This window comes from Cynocephalus volans, chromosome 1 (assembly GCF_027409185.1).
Source record: "Cynocephalus volans isolate mCynVol1 chromosome 1, mCynVol1.pri, whole genome shotgun sequence".
NCBI classification, from domain to species: Eukaryota; Metazoa; Chordata; class Mammalia; order Dermoptera; family Cynocephalidae; genus Cynocephalus; species Cynocephalus volans.
The window spans coordinates 236,573,178-236,588,876 of record NC_084460.1 but is presented as its reverse complement, the minus strand read 5'-3'; the positions used below and the strand labels follow the sequence as shown (position 1 = coordinate 236,588,876).

Genomic DNA, 15,699 nt, shown 5'->3' with positions numbered 1-15,699 from the left:
GTTATCCCCTAACCGTTATCTGACACAGGCTTCTCTTGTCCTTTTTAAGTTAAATTCTAATATTTGGGGACCTCTGAGCAGTACCTCTAGTCAGAAGTTGTTTTTCCCCTCTTTCTTTTAATTGAGGTTTAAGGGAAGCAACCCCAAAAACCTTGTTTGCACTGTTTTAGTAAATCTCTGGAATTTTGTTTATACTTTTGCAAATCTTGTTTATTGTGGAAAGATTATAATGGTTAACAAGCTTCTAGCTTTTTGAGTTGACCTTTAAAACAGTATAATTTGTGTGTGTGTGTGTTTGTGTGTTTTCTTTATTGCATCTATGGAAGTGTTTTTCCATTCTTCTTGAACTTCAGAAATTTTGAATTAGTAAATAAATTATTCATATCCCAGCTCATTCCTGTGGTATCAAATTGCATTTGTCCATTTGTTGTAAGATCTTTTATACCAAGGGTGTAGCATTAAAATGCAAGCCTACTTCACTGAATGTGGTGCTATTTTGAGCATTTCAGGTCTCAGTCATTAAGTTTTGTACTGTGATCTGTCTCTTGCCACTTAGCTTTGTAATTATTTTCATATGACTTGGTATTTATGTTTATCCAAGTATATATAGTCCAATTGAGGGCAGGATTAGAAATTTTTTCAAAGAAAAATTTTTGAGATTCCAAAGATGTGAAAGCATTTTTAAGAAATTACAGAATAAATGCTGTGTGAGTATATGCAAAACTAATTTATTTTGACAGCTCTAAAGTTACATTAGCTTAGGAATATGTAAGATTTGGTTAGAGAAAACAATTTTCATTTTTGGAACATCAAATTTAAAAGTTGTACCATAATTTATTCAGATACTAATTAAAATACATTAATTGAATTTACTGTTAAGTGTTTTTAAAAAAATTAATTTTTTTACTGAATCATAATTGATTATAAATATTTTTAGGGTTCATTGTTGACGTACACTGATCAAATTGATATTATTAGCATATATATTATTACATATCATACTTATTCTTTATGCCCCTTATCTAATCTCTCCCCATCCCCTTCTTTCTTCCCCCACAACCTCTGATCACCCTAGATTTCTTCTCTCCTTCTGAAAGAGTAACGGTTACTCTGTTGATTTGTTGCCTAGATGATCTGTCCAGTGTTGAGAGAGGTGTTTTCAGGTCCCCCACTATTATCGTAGAGCAGATGCTTCTTTTATCACTTTGTAATGGTCTTTGTGGAGGGGGACATCCTCTTCTTTTCTTTGGTCTCCACTGGTGACTCTCCTTTTGTCAGTGCACTCGAGTGCATTGCACTGTGGGCCATCTGCACAGTGGTTGTGGCATTTAGCTGCTTTTGCGGCAGCCATGGCTATTGTGGTGGCTGTGGTGGGCCACCCACACGGAAGTGGTGTTTTTGGTGTGCTCCTTGTGTGGTTGCGGGAGGAGGGGCCCGTCCCTGTTACTGTTAAGTGTTTTTATTCGTTTGTTAGAAATGGCTCGCAAAAATGTCTAACATGTCATGTTTTTTCAAAAAGTAAGCAAAAATTAACATTGCAAGGACACATATTTCTGGGCTTATATGTTCTCGTTAACAGAGGCCCAGCACATACTCATGTTCAGAGTAGGAGAAATTGGGGGAAACATGCCCAGATTGAATATAACTTGTTACATCTCATATTTTTTATACCTCACTTTTCATCCACATGCACTCTGGAAAGTGTTGCTTAGACTGAGACAAATGATTTTGTCCTTTCCTATGTTCTTTCTTATTTTGATTTGGTTATTTCCACAATTAATTAAGCCTCTGATGAAAAAGAAGGACTGTGAAATACTCCAGGAGAAGGTTGGAGGGTGTCAGGAGTCATCTCTGCTACTTTTGCAGGAGAGTTGTTCCCTGGTAGAATTCTAGAGGGTACCCAGTACCCAGATATGGGACAGGGGACACCACAAAAGGGAAAAGACCAGTTTCAACTCACAGTCTCATGCTTTGGTGATGAAGCCAAACAAATACAGCAGCAGTGATAAAGGTTTCCAGCATCACAAATTGGCTGGCAAGAAAAATTCTTCTTGTTTCTGTTTTTAATGAGGTCCACAACTTGACTTTTTCCAGCACTCCCAATCACAGACAATTAAATGATCAAAAAACAGTTGTTGATAGCTGAGTCTGATCCCGATCCCGTAATTGAGACCTTGGAGCTTTCAGAACCCATAAGATATCGTTATTGTTCATTGAAAAGCTTTTTTAGCCAACTCTGAAAGAAAATGGCTCTTCCCTATTGAGTTTTCTTATTGTTGGTCAATATCACTATTTTATTTTTGCTCCCCTCCCCCACTTCTCCTGAACAAAACAACTATACCAGCAGTTTCTACATTTTCAAGTAAACTTCTTCAGTTTTTTAAAGATGGTTTTTTGTGTGCTCAATTTCATGACATCATAACCCAGCAAATAAGCCTTGGGACGTACATTCTGTTCTATTAGCAAGTAGATGTTTACCTGTTATTATTTCCCTGCTGCTTTCCAGGGATTTTCCAGAGCTCCAACTGCCATGACACTTTACTCTTTTAAAATTGCTGTCTCTAGTTTTAGATACTTCTCTACAAACACTGATTAAGGCTATCACAGAATTTATGCTTCTCTTTTTCTAATTTCTTAAAACTGTTTCTCTGTCTTCAGAATATCTAGACATTTCCCATTTCTAATCCTGCCTTCAGTTGGACTATACTTGGATAAACTCAGATACCAAATTACATGAAAATAATTATAAAGCTAAGTGGCAAGAAACATTTGCTGATTCATTTGTAAATGGCACAAAGTAGAATATTGGACTTACTCTTCCTTGAATAGGTTTTTCTCTGTTGGTACTTTTGACCTAAAAGAAGCAAGAGTTTGCTGCATTAAATGGTATGTCATTTTTCATAATTAAAAAAAACTTACAAAGACATTTTTCATGATTGAAAATGACAGTCCAGAAAAATATGTTTCTGTTATGAGCTTTGTTAATCTTTTTTTCCATTTCTTGTCTGACATTTTAACTTGCTGAAGTTTATGGGGTTTTTTGTCTGTTTGTTTTTTGTTTTAAATCCTGCTACTTACAGTATTTGGTTATTTATGAATATTGATTAGGTTACCCTTGATAATGATGATGATGTTCTGGAAGGGCCAGCTGGAGAATGACTTTCTGAGCAGTATTTTTATTTAACACAGTTATTAACCCCATATCATTTAAGGAATTCTTTAAATGCTTGGAGGGTATTGCATACATTTTAAAGATGTACTTGTTTATCTCTTGCATTTGGAAATACCTGTTTCAATATATATATTTCTTTTTTAGTTTAAGTTGCATTGTGGAAGTGTACCTGGGAGCTAGATGTTTCTCTCCTTATTTCAATGAAATAAAAATGCATCTCAGTGCTTAGCTTGAAAGCAGTGACTCTCAGCTTTGGCTGCACATTAGAATCACCTGGGAGCTTTTGAAAATTTTTCATTCCCAGGCTGTATCCTAAACCAATTTACATCAGCCTCCTTGGGACTGGGACCCAGGCACTAGTATTTTTAAAGCTCTCTAAGTGATTTCAGTGTGCAGCCAATGTTGAGATCCATGGCTTTAAAATAAAGTTAGAAATAGTCTCCTTACATTTAACTGCACATAATGTTGCAGCTTGAGTAGGTTTGATTTCTTAACTAAGGCTAAGTAGGATATTTTGCCACCATTATCAAATACAGAATAATTTTTTTAGGATTTATATAAGTTGTGAACATATGCTAAATATAGTTTAATATTTTGAATTCAGAACCCATTTAAACACTTCCTTTTTAGTAATAAAATCTATTTTCTTTGAGTGCTTTGTGAATCTCATGGTCTCAGGGCCAAAAGAAACCAGGCTTTAACATTTTCTTAATTCTTTTATCTTCAAATTTGTATTATTTCTCTTTGTTCTGAACCCTTTGCATAAGTATATATTTAGACTCCTTATTCCAAAAGAGTTTGAAGAACTTAACAGGATACATGAAGTATGACAAAGTGGTATAAATTAAACACCGAGTGAAATAAGAAAAACACAGATGGGGATAATGTTGGGTCAAGAGTGAAGCTAAAAATTCATGACCAAATGACCTATCCATGCATTTACAGGAAACTCTTTGAGCCAGCAGGGCCAATGAGTGTGTCATGTGACATTTCTATGGGAAAAGGTGAGTGCTGTTGCCAAGGCCTGTCTTTCTGTGCCTTTGAGGCTTAGTCAGGAACTTGGGACACTTGAGGTTAGTGATCAATATGGGGATGCTGACATGCAAAGAAGGAACTGAGACATTGAGAGGAGGAGACTAAATTAACTTAACATTTGTGTTGTGCTAGGCATTCTGCTAGGAGTTTTATAGACCTCACTTCACTTATTTTACATTAATCCTATGCAGATGGTAGATTTAATCTTGTTTTGCACAAAGAGAAACTGAGGCACAAAGATGCTGGATAACCTACCTGGGTAATCAAGCTGATAAATGGCAGAGCCAAACTGCAAAGCCAGCTGCGACTTAGAGTATGGCCTTTCTTAAGTAATTCCTGGAGAATCAGATCCTTGTTAATTGCAATTCCTGTGTTTCCTCAGTATTATTTATAGGGAAATGATTTTTTGGGGGGAGAACAAAGGCCATATAGCAATATAAGGAAATCTCTCATAAATATTCAAACACAGGTTTTTTTGTTTTTTTTTTAAGTTATTTTCCTTCCTACCCTTTTTATTTCTAGTGTAGGATACTTTGTTTTCTCTATCCCTCACCAGACCTAATATGTCCACATAAGGGGCCTCTGCCATGCTCTTATTTGGCACATTTTGTGGGGCTGGCACAGTGGCAGTGCGTGGGTTTCCGTCTTTGACCTGTCTCCCCACCATGTGGCTCCCAGCTGAGGAATGCTTCTGTGGCTGCCACTTCAGTTTTAGCAGATGGATAGGGCATTTTACTTGCTACCCCATTTTAGGTTGGTTTTCCCACTCTTGTAAAATTGTACTTGTGATGCATTTCAGATGAAGCTGCATAAGCAGAGAAGATTAAATACTGTGCCATAGCTTGGTTTGGCACTTGGTGACATGTATGAGACTTATTCACTAGGCTTCCAAGGGAGCTACTGTGTTAAATTCCCTGACTATATTTTTGGCAAATGTTTTGCCTGGATTTCAGAGTTCTGTGATTTCTTCCAACTTTGACCTCCTGTTTTTCTATCCTGGCTAGTTTTTTACACTTTCCTGTCCTTGTGAAATTCAAACCCCTTGAATACTATAGTCTCCCTTATTTCTGACAGTTGCTTCTGAGCCCCTTCCTCTGGTCAGACTCGGCTGGGCCGTGCTGTTGGGCCTGTCCTCCCCTTGGTCCTTTTCACTTTGTAGCCTTCGATGTAGCCCTTTGTGCTCCTTCCTGTCACATTCGCTCAGCCCTGGCCCCTTTCCAGCTTCCTTCAAAGCTCAGTCTACTGCTTTTGTCACTCAAAGTCCAGTTCCTGCATCCACAGCATCAGCATCATTTGGAAGCCTGTTAGAAATGCAGAGTTCCAGGCCCCTCCCCAGACCTACAGAATCAGAATCTGCATTTTAACAAGTTCCCTGGGTGATCTATGTGCACATTTGTGTTTGGGAAGCTCTGCTCTAAATCACACTTCTTTTATTCACCTTCTAATGAAGGGAATAGGGTATTAGAACCCATTTATTCTGTAGGACGAATTGGATAAAAAGTTTTTTTTTATCATATTAGTTTGTGCATCTTTAGTCAATACCTTAGTCATTTTTAGGGATGGGAGCAAATGAATATGTTTGGTAATAAATGTCTTTTCCTAATCATATGAATAAAGTTAGGGCATTGGGAAAAGTTTGGATAATTTGATAGATTGTTACTGAGGAAGTATTTACATAGCAACCATCATCATCATCAGTGTTTTGAAAAGAAATGGAGATGGAGGGGGTAGTTTTGTGGAAAAAGTATTTATATTTTTCAAGTTTTTACTTTTTTATACCTCTGTAGAAGGCAAATAAACAAAAGGGTTATATATAAACTAAAATAAGGGTTAGATAGGCCAGGAAAGGATCTTATTTCTTCCTGTATATTCGTACCCCATTTGTGGAAATATTTCTTATTATGGGGGTTCAGTGATAGCATGGGTCATATCCCAAGACAGAATGACACATGTTTTTCCCTCAGCAAGTTTCATCATGTCCTGAAGCATGGAAAGGCTGTGCATTAAAATAGTTGGCATAGGAGTGGGGGATAGGAACACCCTAGTCACATGGTGAAGAGGGACAGTGAAGCTGCGTGGAAGATTGTGAGGTTATTGAGTGGCCAGGTGGAAACAGATCCAACCTCTGGTTCCCCGCCCCTCCTTTGATTTGTCCTTAGACTGCTCCTGTGGTTGTACTGGCTGGCTGGAATTTGTGCCCCCGACCCCCGTTTTTTAAATCCTCAGAACCTTTCAATGTCCAGAGGGATCTCTAAGACCCCAAATTTTGAAGAAATAGAATTTGTTAAGTTATACCCATAGTTTATCTAAAAGAGTTTCACACATGCACACGCACACACACACACACACACACACACACAGTTTGTTCATTGCAATGTCAGAGAAACTGATACTCTGTATAGGAAGCAATACTGACCATCTAAATGCAAAGTGTGTTTTTCCAGACTCTGACCCAACCTTGCTTTGATGCAAAAGAATTTCCAGTATGAGCATTGGTTGTTATTGTGCATTTTGATTAATGATTTATAAGTTTGGAGTTAGGAAGCTAGAAGGGCATTTACTTACATTGAATATAAAATGGTGAGAAACATTGTTCTCATTTGTGTGAACACTGGGGGCATCTGTTTGAAGTAGACCCTCCCTGATGCATCAGGCCTTCCACATGGGCCATCTCCACACCGAGCAGATGCTGGTGACTTGAAATAGGAGTGGCTTGGGTAGTGTTGCCTTTCTCCTTCAGAAGGGTCTTACGGTATCAGAACCTAACACTGGAAACAGATGGAAACTGGACCTCAGGTTTCAGATCTTGTTCAAGAGACAGGAGTTGCTGAATTGAAAGGTGTCAGATTTAGGGCTGGCCTGTGGCTCACTTGGGAGAGTGTGGTGCTGATAGCGCTGAGGCCCCGGGTTCTGATCCCTATATAGGGATGGCCAGTTTGCTCACTTGGGAGAGTGTGGTGCTGACACCACCAACTCAAGGGTTAAGATCCCCTTTAAAAAAAAAAAAAAAAAAAAGTAAAGTGTCAGATTTAGAAAACCTGTAATCAGTTAAATGGATGATGGATGAGGGGAATGATGAGGGGGAAAAATGTGTATATTATGAAAAGAAAATAGAAAAATTAGTGAAATTATTAGGAGTTTAGTTTTGGTAAAATAACACTTGAAATAAGCATGTTGTGGTACTTTGGCCAAGTTATCTGCTATAGAGGATTTTCTTGGTAATTTCAGGATTAGATAGTACTGGATATGCAAAGATAGCAGCCCACATTGGAATGTTCAGGTCAGGTAAATTTGAGTCAACTCAAAGTAAAGTAGAAACTCATTATTATTGAAAATATCTACAGGATGCATAAATACACTTTACTTTCATCATAAATATGTAATAGCATAAATGAAGTTTCTTTGATAACTTAGGTTATTCTTGTGGTTTTTGGACAATACCTTGATAGGGAGCTACTCTGGTCTGGTTGCCTTCAATTGAGGCTTTATGGGAGTCATCTGGCAATAACTGAAAACAACAAACCAACATCATTATGAACTTGAGTATTGCAGAAAAATGTGGTTGATTAAAGTGCCCATTTGTTTTCTTTCAAAGTTTTGTTGTTTTATGTCTTTATAAAACTTGTTTTATTTACAGCAGTGTTTCCAAAATGTGACCCATGAAGCCTTATTTTCTTGTATTGTTAATATGGATTGAACTATGATAGTTTACCTACTGCAGGACTTCTCGGAGCCTTTGACAGCACTAATACTCCCTGTGACTCTGTTAAAGTGAGATATGACATCTGATGTTTTCCAAGCTTATTTTACTTTGCCTCCCCCCTCTCCCCTCCCATCCCCCTTTTTTTCTTGATGGAATTTTTACCATGAAAGATAGTTTGGGAAATGATACTGTAGCATTTTCATATGTGTTTTCTCATTTACTGTCACAGCAGTCTTGAGAAATAGAGACAGTTTTGTTTTCCCCTTTTGGATGAGTGGGGAGCTAAGACCCACCAGAGTTCAGGCTAGCACCAGGACACAGGTCTCCTAATAACTCACCTGGTCTTTTATCCCTCTGTTGAGGCCTTCAGTTCAGGTAGGAGGCACTTAGTCCTATGGGGCAGGGCTCTACGCTGGCAGAGTGGGCTGGGGGGTGTGGATCATCTGGGTGATACGCTGACCTGAAGTTCCTCAGTCCTGTGGCCGGTCCATAGGGCTCTGTGGTCTCCTGGAGAGGACTTTCTAGTCTAGTTCTAGCAAGTCGATAATGAGGGTGAGAGAATAAGTCCTTGTGTAACTTCTTTGAAGTAATCACTTAGGCCGCCCCCAGGTATGTTTATGAGTAGGAAAGTTACCTAGGTACTCAAATCTGGTTCACTTGGGTTTTGATTCCCACTTTTCACCCCATGATACTATGTCATGTTTTGCTCTGTTTATAGAAAGAAATTCAAGCCATGAGTCAGTGCAGTCATCCCAACGTAGTGACCTATTATACCTCTTTTGTGGTAAAAGATGAACTTTGGCTGGTCATGAAATTACTAAGTGGAGGTAAGTGGATTTTGTCGCTGTTGTTTGTTTGCTTGTTTCCTTTTTTCCCTTTTATGGAAGCCAGAATGTTGAATAAGACTTAAGATTTGATCCCCTCACTCCTGCGCTGGAAAGTTTGGTTTTGTTTATCACTGCTGAGAGGATAAAGCCAGATTTCTTAGCATTGATATTCAAAGCCTTTCGTAATTCGGCTTAACTTCCTAGAGTATCTGTGTACCTACTCCATGTATTAAATACTTCGATCTTCTAGGAGTAGGTGAGTCCCCCTAAAAACCTTATGTGCTGTAATGCTTCTGGGCTTTGTACCTGAGCTCTTCCTCAGCCTTAAATGTCTCTCCTTCCTTTACCATATGCTCAAACCCTAGAAGGTCATATCCTTTCTGCAGCCACCATGTACTCTCGAAAAAAAAGTTAAACAGTCCTTTTTCTTTAAACATTTTTTTTAACATGATTCAAGTCCTTAACACATTGCAATATTCTGAATTGTTTCAGTGCTGTTTATTAGAACTTTCTGTGATGATGGAAATGTTCTATAGTTGTGCAATCTACTTTCTAGTCACATGTGACTAGAAATGTGGCTAATGTTATTGAGGGACTGAGTTTCCATTCAGTTTTAATTAACTTATAGTTAAATCATCTGATGTGGCTAGTGGCTATGGTATTGGACAATGCACATTTAGATTGTTGACTTCGTGAAGAAAAAACTATCTAGTGCAGTTTGAATTCATTGAACTTGGCATCCTGTGGGTGCCAATAAATGTTGTTTCAATTGACATGGAGAGAAATGCATGCTGAATTATTTGCTTGCAGTGTTGATCAGAAGTGGCACTGTTCTCATCCTGTTGCTGCATTTGGGAAGAAAGTAGCTTCCCCTCTCTAGCTTCAGATCCTCTAAGTAACACAAGCCACTGACAGTTTAATCTACAAGGCACTTTCACATCCCTGTATTTTATTTCTTTCAATCTTTAACATCACTATCAGAGAGGGGATGATAATGATAACTGTTAACTTTGTTGAATACTTACCCTGTGGCTAGATCCTTTTCAAGACAATTTACTTGCTTTATCTCAATTTTGACAATGTCCCTGAATGGCCAGTACCATCCCTGTTTTTCAGAAATTACACCAAGGCTCAAGGGAGTGAAGCAACTTGTGTAAGGTCAAACACAGTAAATGTTGTTGTTGTGACTGTAGGTCTTGTTTACTTCAAAACTATGCTATGCTGCAAGTATTGTCACCTTCATTTTACAGACCCATTTAGGGCATTGAAGCTTGGAAAGCCCAGGTGATTTCCTTAGCAACACCCAGCTTGCCTGCATCACTAGGCTATCACTCACTGTATACCTTTCTAAGACATGAAGTATGATTTAGGAGCAGAGAACATTTTGCAGTGCCTGGACAAAGCCCAAACTGGCATAGCAGAATTTATATGATAGAGCCCATCTTAATCTGAAGACCCAGTTCCCAATTCCAGCTAAGGCTGAATCCGGAGACACATCTTAATTTTTTTATTTTATTTTATTTTTTAAAGAAACTCTCATATCAAGCAGAGGCTCACAAATGAGATGACGAAAGCATTGTAATTGGCTTGGGTCTGCTTGTGTAGGTCTCAGTAGGGAGCCCGGGAGAACTTAGTTCTGTTCTGTGCCCAGTCTTCCTCAATCCTATTAGTCATTGTTCTCTTGAGTGCCTACTTTGGTTTTTAATTAAAAATGAAAAAAAAAAGGGGAAAAATGGGGAAAGAAAAAGAAAAAGAAAGCCTACCAGAGCTGGACTGCAGTGTTAGAGGGTTGTGCTGTCAACAAGATTATCTTAATCCATTCTCTTCCTGTGGGGTTCCACCAACTCTGAGGAAATGAGAAATTCTGGTGACTTGGGATCCAGAATAGTCCCAGATGCTCTGTTCAAGGTGAAGATTTTACTTCAAATAACCTTTTACTTCTGTAAACTTGAGAATATCCCCTGTCCTCTTTTCTGAGGAGGACCTGATAGAAAATTTCAGTGTCTTTTTAAGAGTCCAGTTTAATCTCCCTGGGCTCTAGGTAAGAGGAACAGGTTTTAAACAGGTTTCCACAGGTAAGGGGAATGTGGGCAGATGTGGACTCTTGCTCAGTTTTCTTTCAGCAGACCAGAAATGCATGCATGCCTGATATGGCATATCCTTATAAAATAAAAATAAAATTTTTTTGGAATTATCATACTGTATATGACACAAAAGACTGAGTCAATGAATAAACAGATTTATTGTTCTCTGTGGGGAAACATGCATTTATTTTCTTCTATAATGTTTTATCACATTGAGTTTCTTAATGAGGGTTGGGCAGCAAGTCTAATGCAGTAATATCTGATAGGGAAACTCAGTTCTCTTAGTTAATAGTAAGAGAGCCTAGAGCCAAATTCAGGGCCTGAGGTAAGCCATTTGCTAACTCTTCAGAAATGTTGAACCCCCAGGTAATTGTGGTTTTTAAAATGACCCAGAGGTTTGGAATATTAATTAATATGTGTTGAAACATGAATTCGCAGTGCCAAGGATACTAAGCTGTGTATAGTAACAGAGTACTGGGTATTTACTTCTTTATTGTAAAAGTAGTATACCAAGTATCAGGTAAATGAAAACAAGGGTTTTGTACAGTCACAGAAAGGAATCTTGTGGTTATAAGCAGAGGTCTAAAGTCAACAAACTTCCATTTTTCCTCCCACCTGTTTTAGGTATTAAGGAAGCGCTGGAGTTCATCTCTCAGCAGTTCATAGCTGTCTTTTTTCCTGGCCTCCTACTCCTTTCTTTGTCAGCTCATATATCTTGAATCCTATTTGGAAACTGCAACCAATTGTATGTTTAGGCAAAAGGGACTAACTGTGAAGTGGCTATGAACAGTCTTCTGATTCCTGACCCAGAGTCCTTCCCATTAAGTTCACACTGAATTGCTCTTGCAAACTTGCCTTTACTGTTTCTGGTCATGTGGATGTCATTCAGTGGTTTGTGTGCCTCGTGAATATTTGCAGTAAATAAACAAAAACCATATTTTGATGTTTCTGTTTAATTTTCAAAATAGTAGAGCCATATTCTGAAAAGGTAATAAAGGTGCTTATAAAATTCTTCTGTTTTCAATTCTTCTGTCCACTTAGGTTCAATGTTGGATATCATAAAGTACATTGTCAACCGAGGAGAACACAAGAATGGAGTTCTGGAAGAGGCAATAATAGCAACAATTCTTAAAGAGGTTTTGGAAGGCTTAGACTATCTACACAGAAATGGTCAGATTCACAGGTATGACCTCTGCAGAGATGTTTGAATTCGGCTGTTCTTATCTTTAGCCTAGTTTGTAAAGAATTTTAAGAAAACATGTTGCAGGTAGGTATTGGTATTACTTCTAACTTAGATAGGCTAGATAAATGGGAAAAAAGTACTTAAGAAGGTAACAAGAGAATAAGTTTTGATGAATTTATTGGTATCCTTGGGACTGGTTTATCTGCTTTCACTGAAATAAGAGCAGAATATAGGAAGTACTAAGTGGACTCATTAAAAAAATCAGTAAATGTAACTTCTCTTGAAATATATTCATTTAAACTGGATCACATCTCTAACTTTCTAATACAGGCAGGACTGTTTTATACATTGTAATATGTTAGTTATTTTTGACATGGTCGTAAGAGGGAAGGAAGAGGCATTAATTTAATCTTCTTTTGTGATATAAAATGCTAATTCTTTAAATAGCTGAAAAATATAGAATATGAGCACCTACTGTTTCAAATGGGTTAATGTTACTTGGATTCTTAGGAATTTTTGCTAGTAATTACTATTTACTAGTAATACTAATAATGTAATTCCTCTACCTTGAACTATAAGTGACTGTGATTTAATGATATCTACTGTATTTTCAATAATTAGAAAAAATATTACTTTAGAAATCAAACTTATAAATTGTAAGTCATTTTTCTTTAAGTGTTTAGATAGATTACTTTGCGCAGCTTCTATAAAGTGAAGAAATATAATATAGAATATTATAATTAGTGTTTATAATCAGTATCGTCCCAGAGGAAAGGCTGATCAAATTAGTATTCTAAAAGGAGATGCGATTGATTTGGAATTATACCACAGACAAATTTAAGTGGAAGTAGAACAGCTTTACATAGACTGGGCTTTAATTCTTGATAAAATGACAGTATTGTGAGTTTATAGACAGTCTCTAACTCTGAAACTTGAAAGAGTCTACTCACTAGTAATTAAATATGGATAGTGATTTCACATAAAATATTTATTACTGAAATCCTATCTGTCCCTCAGGAGTAAACTATAAAATGACAGTGTGCTCTCGTAACTTAAAAAATTTGTGATATAATTTTAATATTTACATAATAATTATGTCAAACAGCTGTATTGTATGGTATGTTTTAAAGTCTTCCTGAGTGAGTCAATATAATATCTGTACTCTACAATTTATTTTCTATTTTTTTTCCTAATAGGGATTTGAAAGCTGGTAATATTCTTCTGGGAGAGGATGGTTCGGTACAAATAGCAGGTAAAACTGATAAAGATAGAAATTCTTTACTTGTTTACAGAAATGTTAGTTTCAAGGAATGTGGAATCATAACTGAGAAATGAATAAACACGTGTAATCTCTTTTAAGAATATATCTAGGCTGCATTGTTTTACAAGACATGTATTTACAGAACGTTTGGGTCTGAAGGATAACATATTTTCCTTTTGTTTTGATAAGTCTTTATTAGATCATCCTATAAATAATGCTCAATTAGTACATAGCTTTTGGATAAAAAACAATTATACTTTCGATTTTATTATATTTACTACCATTCATGTTGAGTAATGATAATATTTATGTAACTGAGAAAAGTACTTTTGAAAAAGTTTGATGAATTCAAAAGTTTAAAATATTGTATAATTAAAAAACCTTTTATTTTTGAAGAGGATGCTGAAAGAATTATGAACTCTTAAAATCTAAGGCTTATTTTGTTCTTAAGTCTGACCCAACGTTGCTGTTCTTGATAGCTGTTAGGCGAGGGACTTAGTGAGTGTCCAGGGAGTGAGCACATCAGAGGAGCACCTTCTGTGCTTAGAGCCTTCTGTTTTGTTCTTGGCCATAGAGGAACCTCAAAGGCCTGGGATAAAATGTAGCCACATCCATGTTCACTTTTGTTTAACTCCGTGTCCACAAAGGTCTGTCTCAGGAATCCTTTTACTCATTACCATTTTACAGCAGGGTGCTTTGGGCATTTTTGGTTGGACAGTCCTTCCCTGTGCTGGACTGTCCCTGTCATTGCAGGGTGCTCAGCCTTCTGGCTTCCAGACATTAAATATTACTAGCAGCATATCCTAGCAACATCCTTGGTGAAAATTCCTAATCTGGCTTTTGTTATTGAGAATATTGGAGTTTGCCCCAAATGATTAATCAGCCTAATCTGCTTCTTTTTGAGTTGGAGTGGAAAAATCCTATCTTGTAGCATAGATTTAAGGTCTTCACATATTTAGTTATCAGACCAAAGTTAATCATAGTCCTTGGTCCCAGTCTTGTTTCTAGACAAATCTGAGGATCTAAAAAAATATAGTAGATGATTGGAAATGCAAGAGTTCAGCAGAAAACAGACCCCCCCCAATACAAAGGGAAGGCTTTGAGTCATCTTCTTGACTCATTGCTTGTCCATCTTGAAGTGTCAGAGAAACTGTCAGATGAGGCCCTGGCCCCTTTGACAAGCAGGATGCTGATCCCAGCCTCTGCATTTAGGTACATTCCAGGGAGCTTTTGATTTTTTTTTAAAGAAGAGAAGACATGTTTTGAAAATACAAATGGAAGTTGGGAATTTGTTTCAAATCAAACATTTCTTTCCTAGAGAACTAATAATGAAAGTGATTATCTTTGAAAAGATAGACTTGGTCAAGTACAGTAGATGGTTTAAAACCACTGGGGAGACACTCTGTGTATCAATAAGGCTTTGTAATTAAACCAGCCTGATTTGATACCCTCTTTGTGACTTTGGGCAAGTTATTGCATCTTTAAGCCTCAGTTTCCCCATCTGTGAGATAGTGATAATAACACCTATCTTTCAGGCAGGCACATATTTCCCCTGTAGCCATTAAAGGTTAAGATTCAGGACCCTGTGAGTGCAGTGTGTTTCTGGGAGTTGCAGAGTGTTCTAGGAGGAGTCAGGAAGCTATTTTGCTAAATTGTCTAATAAGGTCCTAGAAGAAAGGGCCTAAATCTTTAAGACTCTAATGAATTGATATGATTTTTTAATTTTAAAGAAATGCTCACATTTATACCTAATTTTGTATTCATAATTTTATATTTGCTCTTTTAAAGAGGATGTTCCAAATTGTGTAAGCTTCATGTCCCATGAAACCTAGATCCACCTCTGCTTATAGGGTTGCTGTAATAAGCAAATAAACATGCAAAATGCTTAGTACCACCAACAAAATGGGCAATGGACAGGTACAGTTAACTGAGAAGAAAATGAAAGTGGCCCTTAATAAAAGTGAAATTACGCTCAGACTCACCCATGAACAGAAAAAATGCAGATTAAAATTACATTGAGATACCATTTATCACAAATCCAAAGTCTGGAAATACACATTTTCATACATTGTTGGTAGAAGTGCAAAATGTTGTATCTGCAGTGGGGAGGAATCTGGTAATATCTCTAAGAACTACAGGTGCATTTATCTTTTGTCCCATTACCCCAGCAGGGTGTTGGAGCCAGGTCATATAAGCCACCCATGCACATCTCTTCCCAGCTCCATGTTCAGTGATATCACGGTGATTGCTTGAGATCAGCCATGTGGGGGTATTTACACCATGGGAATCAGCAGATACGGCAGTCAGCATCTTTTTTGAGGAAGAGTTAGTTGGTAAACATTTACTAGCACAGCACTGCAGCCACCTCATTGCTAGGAATTTATCCTCCACCTATTCCTGTGTGTGTTTGGAATGACATACAAGTATGTATATA

The 15,699-nt window shown here is 37.3% G+C and overlaps 1 protein-coding gene across 2 annotated transcripts in view; it reads left to right on the top strand.

The window, feature by feature from the left end:
• STK39 (serine/threonine kinase 39) overlaps window positions 1-15,699 on the top strand; it is a 265,729-nt gene that overhangs the window by 61,523 nt on the left and 188,507 nt on the right. For both annotated transcript variants that reach the window (XM_063107085.1, XM_063107077.1), the window contains exons 3-5: window positions 8,629-8,737; window positions 11,863-12,004; window positions 13,201-13,256. In XM_063107085.1, the coding sequence (XP_062963155.1) occupies window positions 8,629-8,737; window positions 11,863-12,004; window positions 13,201-13,256 (307 nt within the window). The remainder of the gene's footprint in view (window positions 1-8,628; window positions 8,738-11,862; window positions 12,005-13,200; window positions 13,257-15,699) is intronic.